The sequence below is a fragment of the Apus apus genome, chromosome 12 (assembly GCF_020740795.1).
Source record: "Apus apus isolate bApuApu2 chromosome 12, bApuApu2.pri.cur, whole genome shotgun sequence".
Lineage (NCBI taxonomy): Eukaryota > Metazoa > Chordata > Aves > Apodiformes > Apodidae > Apus > Apus apus.
The window spans coordinates 18110140-18125131 of NC_067293.1; the positions used below are offsets into that span (position 1 = coordinate 18110140).

The window sequence follows — 14992 nt, forward strand, 5'->3', positions numbered from 1 at the left end:
CTGGATGGAATTAATGCAGTTATCTCCTTGGCCCACTTGCTGTGATTTGGTGCAGGATGCTGCCAGGTCACATTGGTGCTTCAAGTTCAGTTTGCTGTCTGCCACCCAAACCTGGTCCTTCTCAGCAAAGCTGGTCCCAGCTAGTCAGTCCCCATCCTGTATCTTGACAAGAACTTTTTCTCCTGAAGCACAGGACTTGGCATTTGTCCTCACTGAATTCTGCATGGCTCTGGTTAGCCCGTTGCTCCATCCTGCCTGGGTCTCTTTGGGTGGCTGCCCCTGCCCTTGAACTTTTTAGCTCTTTCCCCACACTTCCAGGTTGGTGCCCCACTGCAAGCTTGGCAAGAGCGCACCCTTCCTTCCCCCAGGTCACTGATTGAGATTTTAAGCAAGATAGGTCCCAATTTAGGCTTTTCTAATCATTAGTAATTTTGATTCCTGTTCTTACTGGATCAAATCAGGTGTTTGTGGGATTCCTTAAATGGAAGGATGACTTTTTACAACTTAGTTCCAGTAGCTAACTAGTCTTGTATTAAGAGGTTCATTTTTTTATTTTAGTTCATTTTCTTAAATGTCACTCAGTGCTGAAGTCATCGAGTCTTTTACCTTTGTTAGTGCTTTCAGCAGTTAAATTAGGACTTGGAACAACCCAATATATATGGATATCTTGCTGAAAGTCTTGATCAGCTTGGTTATGGAACTCTTCCTTTATTTAAAGCCTGCACCTCTTACCAGTTGCTGTGTTCTCTGCATTTGGTGTTGGTCTGGAGCATCTTAGTCACCTCTGTTACCTTATAATAAGGTTGTTGTTAATCTTGTATCTTTTCCTGAACCATTGGAACTGCACTGTTCATACATTAGGAGTGATTCAGAATACTTGTTGGCTGATGCTGTCCTAGCACAAGTAGTTCCCTTGTGTATATTTGAGTACACTTAACATTTTGTACCTAAACCAAAGGGAACGTGCTCGTTCATCTTGTTTTCTTTCAGGCTATTCCTGTCTCTGTTCTGTGCCCTTCCCATCCAGCTCTTCTTTTGACCCACACTGTAGTTAGTAGCTTATTGCTAATGCTTCCAAACAGGCAAAACAAGTGTCCATTTCTGTGGGCTTTATTCCTTACATAGCTCCTTGAAAGAAAAATTCTTTGGTAGTCTGTTCCTATCTATGACTTCAGTTGTCATGTGGTCCACAGAGCCCACATGTGCAGGACAAAATGAGGAGAGATGTTTGCAGGTAACAGCTTTCTTCCATAAAATCTGTCTGCTAAATTTGAATAGCATTTCTAGTCTTTTAGAGATGATATTCATACTAAACAAACTGAAATCTGAAACACCCAGACAGTAGTAAGTTTCTTTACAATAAAGGCTTGTTCTGTTGAACTGATCAAATAGTACAACACGTTGTTTTCAGACTTCGTGGTGTCAGGGCACAGAATGATCCAATTTATCTGCTGATCCTTGTGTGTGTTGGCATTGTGTTAAGCCCTCCCACGTCGGGTGGTTTTTTTTCACTGCTGCCTTAATGCTTTAAGGTCTGTAGAAGATGATTTTGACTGATGTGTGTTTCATTTCTCTCTAGGACTTGTTGTCACACATGCTTCACGTAGATCCACATCAGCGATATACAGCAGAGCAAGTGTTAAAACATTCCTGGATAGCCTGTAGGGACCAGTTGCCACATTATCAACTAAACAGGCAAGATGCACCACATCTAGTAAAGGTAAAACAACCTGAAAAACTAAAACTCAACATTGCTTTTGCTGGTGGACACACAATGGATCAGGTTGCTTCTAGACTTACAGGCAAAACTCTTACTTCTTTAAAAATAAATAAACTGGATTTTGTTTTCCCTAGTACATACATATTTCAGTTACATAAGTGGGCAAATCATTGGTAAACTAATTTTTTTAAGCTTATGTGTAAAGGAAGAGATTTTTCTAGGTATTGTTTTCAAAGATGAAGGTAGCTTTGACCATATAGGAACCATATAGGATAAAACAGATCTGAGACTGGGGTTTCCACAGGTCTCTCTTATTCAGGAAATCTTCTGGAGTTGGTTTCTGACTGGCTCATACTGTGCTTGCCTAACAAATTAAGAATAATAGAATGTGTGGGTTGGAAGGCACCTTTAAAGGTCATCTAGTCCAGCCCTCCCAATAAGGACTGTGTTAGTTTTTCCACCAGTGTATTATCTGTTCTGTATCTGGGAACACAAAGACATCCCACTGTATGCAGACAGCTTTAAGTTGACTTCCTTAGTTTTGTTGGATTCAAAACCAAGGACCTGGGAGAGCTGGTCTTAATTGTGTTGTGTTCATGAGTCAGGACCTGAATAGCCGTGTAAGTGGCTGCTTTTGGTAAAGTGGTGCTAACGTTGCTTGGGAAATAGTCCTTCTAACCCACGTTAAAAGACCACTGCTGTATCTAAGGTATGTAAAAGCAACAGGAAGGAAAAAGAAATTTCAGATACCTGTGTTTAGAAACCTGAAGGATTCAGCAATAATTGTTTTTTCAAAAGAAACTTTGTAGAATGTTCATGACCTCCCATAGGTCCTGCTTGTTGCTTTTTTTCATAGTCAATTAAGAATTTGATATTCAGTTGCTTTATTTTCTGCTCCAACTTGCCTTCACAGCCTTTTATGCATTTCCTTGTTCTCTAGGGAGCCATGGCTGCTACATATTCTGCACTGAACCACAAGACATTTCAGCCAGTGTTGGAGCCTGTTGCAGCCTCAAGTTTAGCTCAGCGCCGGAGCATGAAAAAGCTCACGTCAACAGACTTGTAGATCCACTGGGACACCTCAGCAAACACAAGGGGAGAACCCAAAAGGTGGCTCTATTTTTGCCTGACCTGTGATCAAAAGGCATCTATGGTTTCCTGCTACACTACTTGAATTCTGTAAAAGTCCTTTTTTTAAAAAGAAGAAAAAAAAAAAAGAAGAATCCACAGGTTCATACTCGGTTGTTTTACAGACCATATCTGTTCAATTAATTTAAACATCAGGTACAACATCATGAATTTCTTCACACTGTCCTTCTAAGAGATCTGTTGCAAATATTATTTCACATTCTGTATAGTTTTGCTGGGTTCATTTTAAAAACAAAATGGTTGAGGGGACCATTGCCAATGACCAAGTTGTACGTAAAGTGTCAGTGTGTGCTTTTTCTTTTCTTCTCACCTTTAGACCCTGTTGTGAAGGACAAGTTCTTAATTTAGTAATTGGGCACTTAAGTTATTCAACTTTTTTCTTCACACCTTTAGACCCTGTTGTGAAGGATGAGTTCTTAATTTAGTCATTGGGCACTTAATTCAACTTGTTCGTAACTGTTATGAAAAGCTGACTGATGTATTGTGCCAGTGTTAATTTGGAAGGTCTGTATTTGCATGGTGCCAGTATCTGATAAATTTGTGAAAAGACAGACAGAAGGGGTGTGTAGGACTCTGCACTTAGCCCATAAACTTTAATTTGATCACTTGTAACCCAGAAGAAGTGCTGGTTGACAAATGACCTCTTACAGGAAAACAAACATTTCTAGTTGTTTTTATTTACATCGTCTATCCCTTTGTACACTGACTATGTTACTGTTTCCTCAGCAGTCTTTTCCACCGAATATACCCAATACTAAGTTGGTTTGGCATGTGAAAGACAAGCTGACACTTTATTATAACAAACTTGGCACATGGATTTTATTTTTTTATTTATTTGGGTTTTTTTATCCAGCGTCGCTTCTCTCGGAATCTCTGGCCACAGGTACAAACATTACAGAGCATAAATGCAAAATTCTCTTTGCCTAACTGTAGGGGTAGCTTGGGAAAATAAATAAGCCTTGCAGTGTGCCCTGATAAGGGAATTCTGACCAAGAAGTTTCACAGTTCTGGGCAAGTTCCTGACAATATCCTGTGGCCAGTGCTCACTCACCCTCTCTCTCTTGGTGTCAGCACTTGAGCTGTTTCTACCTGCTGTGATGGAGGGGAAATGGATTTCAGGGCCAAATTATCTTGGGGTTTTCTGACTCAAAACCAGTGCTAACTGCTAGTAGACAGGGAGCTAAATGCATTCAGAGATTATGAGCTTAAAAAAAAGCTGTAGACACTACTGTGCAATTGTACTGTCATGGTAGGATGATGCACACTTTAAATAGATAAGCATATTAGGAACTGACTGTGGAGAATCCAAATGACCAAACATCAAATGTATTGTAGACTGACTTGTCATTACTGAATTTCCTGTAGTTACAAGACACCTGTGGTGGCAGAACTAGGTATTTTGAGAAGGAAAAAAGGCTTTTGGGAGAATTCTGGCCCAGCTGCAGGAGTGGCACTAGTAACTCAACTCTTAAAAGGCAGAGGGTGCTGGCTGCTTTTTGCTGATACCTGTGAAGTACTTGGTGGCATTGGAAGTACTATTAGATAAGCTGCTTTCTCTAGTTGTGGTGGGGGAAGATGGAAATTATCTGGCCAGATACTTAGGTATGAATATATGTAGACTTGAGACTTAATGAATATAGCAAACCTAGGTGTGCTATTTGTATCATGCAGAACATACCCCATACTAAATTTCTTGAGTGTTTGGTAGATGTTGGAAGCTTTAGGGGCTACTTGTGCCTAGTTTTGAGGTGCCTGTTTGAACTGCTTGGAAGCTTATCAAAGAACACAGCTGCTTCCTGGGAAGCTTATTGTTTAGTACAAAATTTGCCCCTTATGCAGCTTGTTCATCCTCCTTTTCATTACTGAAGACCTTTGCCAGCAAGAATGTCTGTAAACCTCTAGTCTGCAGTCTGTTGGTGTAATTTTTTTTGGTAAATTTACAAATGACTGCCAGAAGAATTTGAATTGACTCTTAGAAAGAAAAAGCAAATCACAACAAACCCAAGTGGTGGAAATAAAGCCCCCTTAGCCCAAGGTCAAGGTGTAATGTGGGTTGAGGTGTAAGAACTGGAGATAGAGGGGAATGCAAGGTGTGGAACACAGCTACAGTGTCAAACTTGAATTGTCTTCAGCTTTCCTGTAAGGTAGCAGCTGGTCTTTAATGGGTTTATTCATGAATCATTTAACAGTGTTGGTGCTGGTATTTTCTTTTAGCTTGCTTAGAAGCACCACGTTATAAGCACCTTAAAAGCATTTTGCACAAAAGCAGTTGTAAGCAGCTGAAGGTACTTAAGTTCCTCTCGTGGTGCAACACAAAGGTGGGAAGAGAAGTGCACAAACAAAATGGATATTCTGATTCATAACAAAGAATTCAAAATATCTTCTAGGAAGTTACCCCTGCTGGTTTTATATCGTGACTGGCCTTTCATGCAAGTGGTACTTCTGGGCTAAAAGCAAGGAAAACACCTTCATTGTATCTGACAGTCCAGTGTACCCTGGTATGCCAATTTTCATCCTTAATTTGGAGGGAAAAGTCAACTTGCTGTAACTAGTTCACATATCAATCTTTGAAACGTTTTGGTTATGCAGGGATACAAAAGAGTTCATCTGTTGTTTACTCTTGGTATTTAATGCTCATATTTGTGATACTTTTGGAAATTCTTGCATACTTCTCATCCTTTTATTTCAAACTTAGGTTTAGTGCAGTTAAGCAATTATGTAAAAGGCATGTTGTGCTCATGAGTAACCAGTTAAATGTTTGGAATGGAAGAGCACTTTCTCTGAACGTGCCTTTGGTTGGAGTCAGGAGTGTAAAATGTTTCACTTCAGATCATCTCTGCAGGGTTCAAGGTTACAAACTTGTTACCATCTTTCTGATCAGCTTCTAATCACAAAGAAATGGGCATGCATACATTGTATTTAGAGGAATTTCTAATTAATATCTCAAAACATGTAATATTTTGGGTATAGCTGCTGTTACTGCCAGCAAAATAGCTTCTGCTCTCCTCTTTGATGGCAATTATAAGGAAGTGCTGGTCCTCAAGTCCATGTAGAGCCCAATGTTCACACTAAAAGGAGCAGATTCTCACAGGTATTGGTTGTAGCTTTCACTCAGTTCTTGGTATCACAGCTTCTATCTTCAGTTACCCTTCTGATAAGAAGTGAAGAACTCTGGTGTATTCCATTAGGTGTCCAGAAGCTGCAGTGGCATCCTGCTCAGCCAGAGGTGCCTGAAGAAGAGTCTCATCATGGGGGGGGGGGTTCATTGGAGCCACTGTTCCCTGCCTTGTGTAGCCTCAATGCCATTGCCAGCATGTTGGCTGGGTTTTTTTTCCCCTTATACTTAAAACTAGTAAAGTCTCTTTGACCACTTGAAGAGCTTAAGGTGTAGGTTGTCTAAGCAGACCGAGGCCTCAGTTGTATGGTTTAAATGTTCTCCTTGCATCCAAAACCTCACCCAAATCCATCATTGTGAGCTTGAATTCTGTCTTTAATTTCCCAAAGCTAATATTCCTATGTCCAACAGCTAAAATTGCCTCCAGCAGACATCAGCAATTGGATGTTACTTGCATTATACTCATAAACTGGTCTTTTGCAGTGACAGGATTGCTGCATCCAGGGCTCTCTGCCCTCAAATGTTACAATTAAAAAGCTGAGGTATCTTCTAAGAACTGAGTTACACAATAGTATAGTAATTATCTTGGTTTATATCAATGAAATTAGGCTAAAACATTAATGCAAACATGGGTTTTATGTACTTCTGTAGCACTTAAGTTTTTCAGTCTCATCCAGAATGAGAAGTTTGCAAATACTTGTGGAAGGCGAGGAGCAGGTTTCCCTTAAAGTTTTCAGAAGGCTTCTGAAGCCATGATAATAGTCTTTACATAATCCCATGGAGCTCTATGTGATGAAAAAAAAGTTAAAAACTTTCTTTGAAAGCTTATTCAGACACTTTCTTGGGTATGTATTGATACCTGTTGGTAACACATCTGTGCTGTCCTTCATCCCCTGCTGTCCTCCTGCATTAACACCCCCTTAGTTAAGGACATTCTGGGTACTGTTTGTCTCTACTTCAGTGTACTTTTAAATATTTACTCCTCCAAATGATGCTGTCGTTGATAAGCCTCCATTTTCCTTTGGGAATAGAATAATGAGTACAAATTTTTACAAACCCTCACCCTTAGTGTAGAGCTAAAGCCGACTGGAGTGTTTTAATAACTTACAGAATTAGGAGTCACCCTCAGAATAATCAGTGACTGGTTTTATTGAGATTTTTTTCCTGTGTAATGAAAGCAAACTTTCTTTGAAAGCTTTAGAAGGTCTTTGATGATGTGTCTCAATAATGAAGATTTGGGCAATAGCTTATTACGAGTAGTGAGTTTGAATAACACTGAATCCTGGTTTGGGTTGTTTTTTTTAAATGTGAGAACTGATGAGATGCTGGAGGTGGGTCTCCTTTGCAGGGCAGAGAGTTCCTGTCTTGTGTGGTTGGCATCCAGCTTAGGAGCAGCATTTGCTAAGGAATTGCGTTGTCATCATATCCCAAGCACTTTGGCATCTTGCACTGATTCTCTGATTAGAGCTAAAACTCTTCTGGCACGTGACTGGTGATCGATCTCTCTATGAAAGGGCATTAATTGAAAACAGTGTGCAATGAATTACATGCTCTCTGAGGTACTTCAAAGATGAAACTATACAAAAAAGGTCCCCGTTATCCGATATTGTAACTGTCATTTCTCTAAGCATATTGTGGATTTTGTATCATATTGTATTTATTTCATTTAATTTTAAAAGAAAGAAAGAAATGTTTTCTTTAAAGCTCTGTATATATTGACATTAAAGTTTGCATTGTACTACGTTCTCTTCTCCTTGTAAGGCTGAATCTGGTAGTGCATTGTATGGGATGTTGTTTTTCTTTGCACTGTGCTGCTAAAAAATACTATTGCCTTGAATTACGACATGCCAAAGACAACCTCAGAATTGTATTTATTTTTGTTAAACTTTGTGAATAATGATAAAGGTACAGCTTTAAATAGCTGGCAGTTCCTTGAGTTCTAGAATAAAACGGTTGCAAATTCATAATATTTTATAATTGACAAAAATCCATCATTTATGAGTTAGAAGTTCATCAACTCCTTTTTATTATTATTTATTTAAATGACCTAAAAGCCAATGAGCAAACGCTTCTAAATTAAATGTACTGTCAGTTGCATTATTTGGTAAACCTTGCCAAAACCCTCACATACATCAAGAGCTGTTTATAAATTTATACTCCCAGCCAAGTGTTTCCTGCCACACTTTCAATAAAACATACGTCAATCCTACCAGGGAATGTATTACTTTAGGGTGGGATGATCTGCCTTCTAGATGTTTTTCAGGTATCTATTAATTTTTTCCTATATAGGAGGAGGACATAGTTTTCCTGCAAAGGTCTGGTCCTTTGAAAACTGAGGCGCTGAGGTAAGGAGTGAAAGGATTCCATGGAAAAGTGACTGTCTGGTAACTTGTGTTGGTATTCCCGATGGGTTACAGATCCCTTGTTTTTCAGTTACCCTGTCAGCCCCCCCCACACACACACACAGAGGATTTTCCAGAGTTGCCTGAAGTTGTTTGCTCACGGAAGGCACTTCTTTTAAAAGCTGTTTCAGGCCTGTTGTGGTGGAGTCGGGGACGGGCCTGGGCCTGGCGCCGCGCGCGGGAGGGAGCTCCGAGGTCACCCACAGACCAACCCCCCCCTGCTGCAGCTTGGTGGGGCTTTGTGGATGTTTCCCTCAATCGGCTGGTAAGTGGAAAAAAAAAGAAAGAAAAAGCAGGAGCCAGCCAAAACCAAGCATTTGTGACAAGAGCTGTGGGGCCTGCAGTGGGTGCCTGGGGATGCTGAGGTGGAGCGGGGGGGTCCTGGGGTCTCCTGCAGCTGGAGAGTCTTCAGCTAGGAAGAGGTAGGTGACTGGAGCAGGAGGCAATGTGTAAAAACGTCCAAGGTGGGGGTAAGGCAGGGAAGAGTAAGCAAATTGGACAAAAAGCTTGCTTTAAAATAATTTTTAAACTGCAACAAAACAGCCCTGACAACCCCAAACTCTTAGGTAGTGAGTTCCTGTGGGCTTGGAGAAGATGTTGCTGGTGGGAGAAGAGCCAAGGCATGGATTAAACACCAACCAACTGGAGTCATTAGATGCCAGTGAGTGTTTTCAGAAACCAAGGACAGGGACAAGCAGAGTGTTGGGAAGGAGGAGACTACATGATATGCCTTAATCACATCCTCGTTTTTCTTTCCTGTAAATGTTGATCCTCAGAAGCTGTTTTCCTCATGATTCATCTCTGAAGCTTTACAACTGTTAAGAGGCACCTTCCCATGTCTGTCTTCTGTGCTTTTATGGGGTAGAAATGTTTTATGGTCATGAAAGTGCTCTCAAAGATATTTAAAAGATGCTTTTATCCACTGGGTAACTTTCCAGAGATTAGTCAGGTTCACATCAACAGCTCAGTGTGTTGCTGTGCTCCTGGACAAGAGTGTGCTGTTGTGTTCATGGATGGATCCAGAGGATGGAGAGCAGGAGGTGAGGACTGAGGCCAGGATTGGGTGGTACACGGGTCTCAGCAGCAATCCTGGCTGAAGGCTTCCTTCTCGGGCTGCTCCTTGTCTCTCTGGAGAAGAAGTGAAGATTCACTTTGAATGTGGCAGCTTCCAGCAGGGCAGGCTGGTGCTGCTGCTGTGACACCCTCCACTTCAAAAACATCCTTGCCTGCAGCAGGAAGAGAGAGCACGTGGATTTAAATGAATTTCCATTTTTGCTTAATTTTTCCTCAGAACTTTTGGGGAATTTCTTGTGAAGAAAGAGGCCAGGGCTTCTTGTCGGGCTCTTGAAAGGGCACATCAGAAAACTTTTATGAGCAGTGCAGGTCAGTTTTCTTCCTTGCTGTTCTGCAGTCCCTAGAGGATGGTTTTACCCAGCTCTTGGGCAAGGGCTGCCTTGCAGCTCTCCCCTTGGGTCTGTTTCTCTGCAGCTCCAGCCTCGAAGCAAATTCCTGCCTCCAGAGCCAGTTTGGTGCCTGCTTTTCCATGTATTTATTTTTTTGGCATCCACAGCCTCCTACCTGCAGCAAGACCATGCCAAGGCCCCAGGGTCTGAAGTTCCATGCTTTCATGGAATTGCAAATTGCTTTATTCCTAAACAGCTACATTTCTGGCTCTGGCAGCGTCCAGGTTCGTGTCCTGGTCTCTGCTGAGGTGACTGGGATTCATGACTACAGAGGGCTGGATGCTTATTAATTTGAGGGGTTTTATTTGCTTTTACTTCTGAAGGTTTTTGAGGGAGGATTGTAATTGTGTTTGTGGAGGAGTGGTACAGACACTGTGCATTGCTGGATGTGCCAGAAGCCTTAGGGATTGTTTTGAGATCTCTGTTGCTTCAGGATGGGAGGAAATGGTCTCAAGTTGTGCCAGGGGAGATTTAGGTTGGATATTAGGAACAATTTCTTTGCTGAAAGAGTGGCCAAGCATTGCAGCAGGGAAGTGGAGGTGTTCAAAAGCTGTGTAATGTGGCACTTTAGGACACTGTTCAGTGGGCACGGTGGGATTGGGTTAACTGTTGGACTTGATCTTAGAGGTCTTTCCCAACCTCAATGCTTCTGTGATTCTATAAACCGAATATTTATCTTGTAGCAAGGTGCTAAGAGGCAGGTGCTGTGTTCTCTTCCCTTTCTTCGGGCTGAACCCAGCAGTGTGTGGGTGAGAAGGCAGCAACCGCCTCCGGGGGGGTGACGGGGGGCTGCAGCAACACCCCCTTTGCTGCCCCTGCAAAAAACCCCCCCGCTGCTCCCTGGGGCTGCCCGGGGTCCCCGCTGTCCCTGCCGCGGGTTTCCGTGTCCCCCCCGTCCCTGCGCTCCCCGCTCCGCCCGGGAGATGGAGGCAGCGCCCGGGAAACCCGCGTGCGGGGCTTTGGTGCGGGATGGGGAACGTCCCCCGCCCCCTGAGGGCTGCGGGGCTGCCAGTTCGGTGGGGCTGTTGTTTTGCCTGTGGCTGCGCCGCTGAGAACCCCCCGCTGCTCTGGTGTGGGGTGGTTTTGGTGCTCGCCTCCCCGGGAGGTGCTGGAGCTGCTGCTTCCCCGGGCTGGGCAGCAGCCGCCTCTCAGCTCCGTCCTCCTCACCCCAGAGAGGCAGAGGAGCTGCAGGCAGCTGCCTGCCCAGCCTGCCCGCACACCCTGCCCGGGGATCAGCTTCTGAGCAGTTCTTCGGGTTGGAAAAGACCTTTCAGATGATCCAAGTCCAACCCAGCCCTGCCCAGGCCACCACTAACCCGTGTCCCTCAGCACCATCTCCAGGGCTTGGAAACCCCTCCAGGGATGGGGACTCCCCCCCTGCCCTGGGCAGCCCTGGCCAGGGCCTGACAACCCTTTTGGGGGAGAAATTGTTCCCAAGATCCAACCTCAACCCTATGGACCCACACGGACACCGTGTGTAGAGCAGTTATGTGGACAGAGAGCTTCTAACTCCTAACGCCTCATCTGCTCTTCCTTAACCCTTGAGATCAGGGCAGCCAAGGGCAGAAACTTCTCATCCAGAAACAGCAGCAAGAGGCAAATTTGAAAACTTCTGATCTGGAGCAAAACCCTCAAACCCTCCCCCCCCCGCCCCTCAACATCTGCAAAATACAGATTTTTAAGATAAATGGAGATATTTTGCAATCAAAATAGAGAGGTATGGGTGTTTTTAGCGATCTTTCAGTGCTATTGAACTCAACTTTACAAAGTGACAAGACACCTCGAGCTGGTAAATGCAACTTTGTGCATGATTTCTATTTTGATGAGGGGGTTTATTGCAGTTTAACGTGCTGTGATCCTCCAGGGTTCAGCAGCTGGAGAACATTCTACGACAGACACGCTCTTATCAAATCCTTCTCGTCAGACACTTTGGGATTAAATATGACTTCAGAGATTGCCTTGCTAAATTAAAACAAATTACCTGCTTGGCTGAAGGGCGATGAGGAGACATCCCTGCCCAGTGCCACCATGTCCTGTGAGGGCTGGTGTGTGTGAACTGTAACTCCCTGGGTGAGGCTTCTTGGGGTGGGATTGCTTATGTCTTAACTTCTACTTTTATGCCAGAGTCTGCCTCTCTCTGCGGGGCACATGCAGTTATTCACTTCTGACACCAGATATGTCATTATTTGCACCAGTGTGAAGTGCTTTCCTCGTGCTGCTGGGGCTCCGTGGTGCAGATGGGGGAGCAGAAAATGTGCCTTGTGTTGTTAATCACCTTCAGTTTGCTAATAATAATAATAATAACAACATACCCTTTAGCTTCCTGGCTCATTTTCTGTGCCTCATCAGAAACAATCAAACTCCAAAGCAGCTGCAAGAATCAATTTAAGTTCCCTGGCAGTGGTGGAATATGCCACCAGAAAGGTGAATGTGAGGAAATTAGTGACCTAACTGAAAGTTCCCAGCAAACTACTGACAAAAGCATTGGGAAATTGGCTTCAAATTAATTATTGCAAATAAACATTGTAAATGCTACAGGCTGAATTCATACTTCAGAATTCTTCACTATTTATTACTGTGCTTAATTTTCTCACTTAAATATATTTTGGGCCTGGGGGTGTTAAGAATTTAATTTTTTAGGTACTTTAATGAATTTTAAACCATGTTTTCAACAGAAATGAATAACTAATACATGCCAACATTTATTAATTTTCTGAAAAGTGGAAAGGCCTTTGTATTTAATTTTTTAAAACTGCCCTAAATTGTTGGAAAGTAAAGAGGGGGAAAAAAATAATACAAAGAGGATCAATTGAAGTTTTGATTAGCTTGCTAAATCACAAATTGTTTTCCCTTTGCTGTGACATGGCTGGGGAGACACCACCTCCATCCTGAGCATCCCTGTGTGCTGCCCAAGCTCTGTGTGGTCCAGTAAAGAGTCAGAGAAATTATCCTAGTGGAGAGACACCCAACTCCACCTTTGAAATACCTGACCCACCATAATTTGGGTGCTTTTTGGGTGGCTCATGCCAGTATTTGCTGCCTGATCTGCTCTGCTTTTTGCAGGTCACCTTGCTATGGGGCATGAGTTGGGATTGGGAGTGGTGGGGTTGGATTTAAGCAGCAGCACTTGCTCTGTAGTAGTTACCTGATGTCATTCCCAGTGCTTGGTTGGAGCTGGGATGCTCTGAGCCTGTTTGTTAGCATTCCTGTAACACCAAGATAATTGTCACTGCCTTGATTTTAATGAATAATGCTCCTTCTGCATCATTTCCTGATGGTGCTGTTGGGAAAGCTGCTCTGTAGGGTATCTCCTACTTGGGGGCTGACTCTGCCTGAAGTTTATTTTGCCTTGAGTCAAACAAGCTTCCCACTGAACTCAGAAGTTCCCTTGTGATGCTGCTTTCCAGCTGGGACACAGGTACCTTCCCCCCCCCCCCCCCCCCCCCGGACAAAAAGATGATTTTTAAATATAGAAAAGCAGCTGCAGGAGGCAGCTTTGAAGCAGAAGTTTAATTTTTGGGAAGCTTCCCCCCTGGTGCTGAGGAGGAGCCGCTGTGTGGTTTGAGCTGTGCTGTCCTCAGGGTGGTGCTGATGGTGCTGGGGAAGGGTTTGCTCTGCAGGAATTTGTGAGCCCCTTTGGCTCCAGGCTGTTAAAGCAAGAGACATCAACCTCTTCTAGTGACCTTAACACTGAGGTGGGTCAATCCTTGGGGCTCCCTCAGACACTGTCCCCCTGGGGAGGATGGGGGGTGGTTGGGCCCCTTCCTGCCCAGGTGCTGCCACCATCAGTGAATGTCCCCTGCACAGAAAGACCTTCCTTCCCTGTGGTCCTGGGAGACCTGCATGATTTGAGCTTGATTTTAAGTGAGGGAAGTTTGGGGATCCTTTGAAATACTCCCAGTGCCTGTGCAGACGTGTCATGGATCAGAGCTCTGCCCCTGGTCACAGGGCTTCAGAAACACCAGAGGAAAATTTCTTCCTGGCTCTCGTGTGAAATGGAAACTTGCAACGTCTGGACTTTAGACAGAAGACAGAGACAAGCAGAGAAAAAAAGAAGTTTTCACTTGCACCTAATGCTCAGGTCTAGTTGTATTTGGATGATGAAGATTTTTGATAGCTTTTTAAGCCAATGAGGAGCAAAATGCTTATTCTATACTTTTTTTACTGTGCTCTAAACATGGAGCAAGTGGTGTCTCACTGATGACCATAGTGCTATGGCAGTGATACAGACATCCTGTTACAAATTAATAGAGCAACCCTTAGACACAGTTTATTGACTTAAAACTGCATTTTTGGCTAAATATCAGCTAAGCTGTCACCCCCTCCCACTGCAAACCCAGTTCTGTTTAATCTGTGATAGTGATGCCCGAGGTAGAGCCCCAACAGAGCTCAGTCCAGAGCCCCCTGGGGAAGCTTTGTGCCATGCAGATAACCTTTGTGTTTGTGCTTTATGGTCTGGAGAAAGCCTTAATCTGGGTGGAGACACTGGGTTCCTCCTCCTCCAGCTGAGGACAGGTCAGTCTGTGTTCCCACCTGCATCCTGCTTTGCTTTTTGAGGTTGCCTTGCTTTTGGGAAGGCTGGTGCTGAGGCTCTGTTGTCCTGCCTTGCTCCACCACCCTGCGTTGGTGGCTGACCTTGGTGGCATGTGGTTCTTTTTTCTGCCACTATTTTCTTCTGTGAGTCCCCAAACCATGTGTCATGTCCTTCAGATAAGGTGGGGACACAGAAGTGGGTACAGCCTTGCTCTGAACCACAGCAGTTTGCTCTATTTAAACCTGGTGTAACTAAGCTTGTCCTGGAATAGTATGACATCAAGGATACATGATTTTATAAGCCCCTGTTTTTCTGACCATTTTAATATATTGCTTTTATTTAAGTGAAAAAAAAAAGAACAACAACAAACCCACAACTAGTTATAAGAAGGGAGATCTTTACCAAGTTTAGGTGAATTTTTAATTTAAATTTTGAATCTGGGCTTGTGTAATGCTTAAAATTATATGAGCCTCATCTTGACGTGGGGATTTATGTGCAGAGCTTCCTGCATGTAGAGATGAGAATACCTGTCATTAATTTTTTGTGGCTTGAAACTGAGCTTGATTTAGATGCTTTCTTCCCAAGGGAAGAGACGTTTTATAAAATCAC

General features: G+C 43.4%; 1 protein-coding gene across 7 annotated transcripts in view; it reads left to right on the forward strand.

Moving 5' to 3' along the window:
• Positions 1-8193, forward strand: part of RPS6KA6 (ribosomal protein S6 kinase A6) — a 42643-nt gene extending 34450 nt beyond the window's left edge. For all 7 annotated transcript variants that reach the window (XM_051630674.1, XM_051630671.1, XM_051630673.1 and 4 more), the window contains 2 exons: positions 1580-1720; positions 2661-8193. In XM_051630674.1, coding sequence (XP_051486634.1) covers positions 1580-1720; positions 2661-2786 — 267 coding nt within the window. In that variant the 3' untranslated portion in view covers positions 2787-8193. The remainder of the gene's footprint in view (positions 1-1579; positions 1721-2660) is intronic.
• The last annotated feature ends 6799 nt before the right edge of the window (positions 8194-14992 follow it).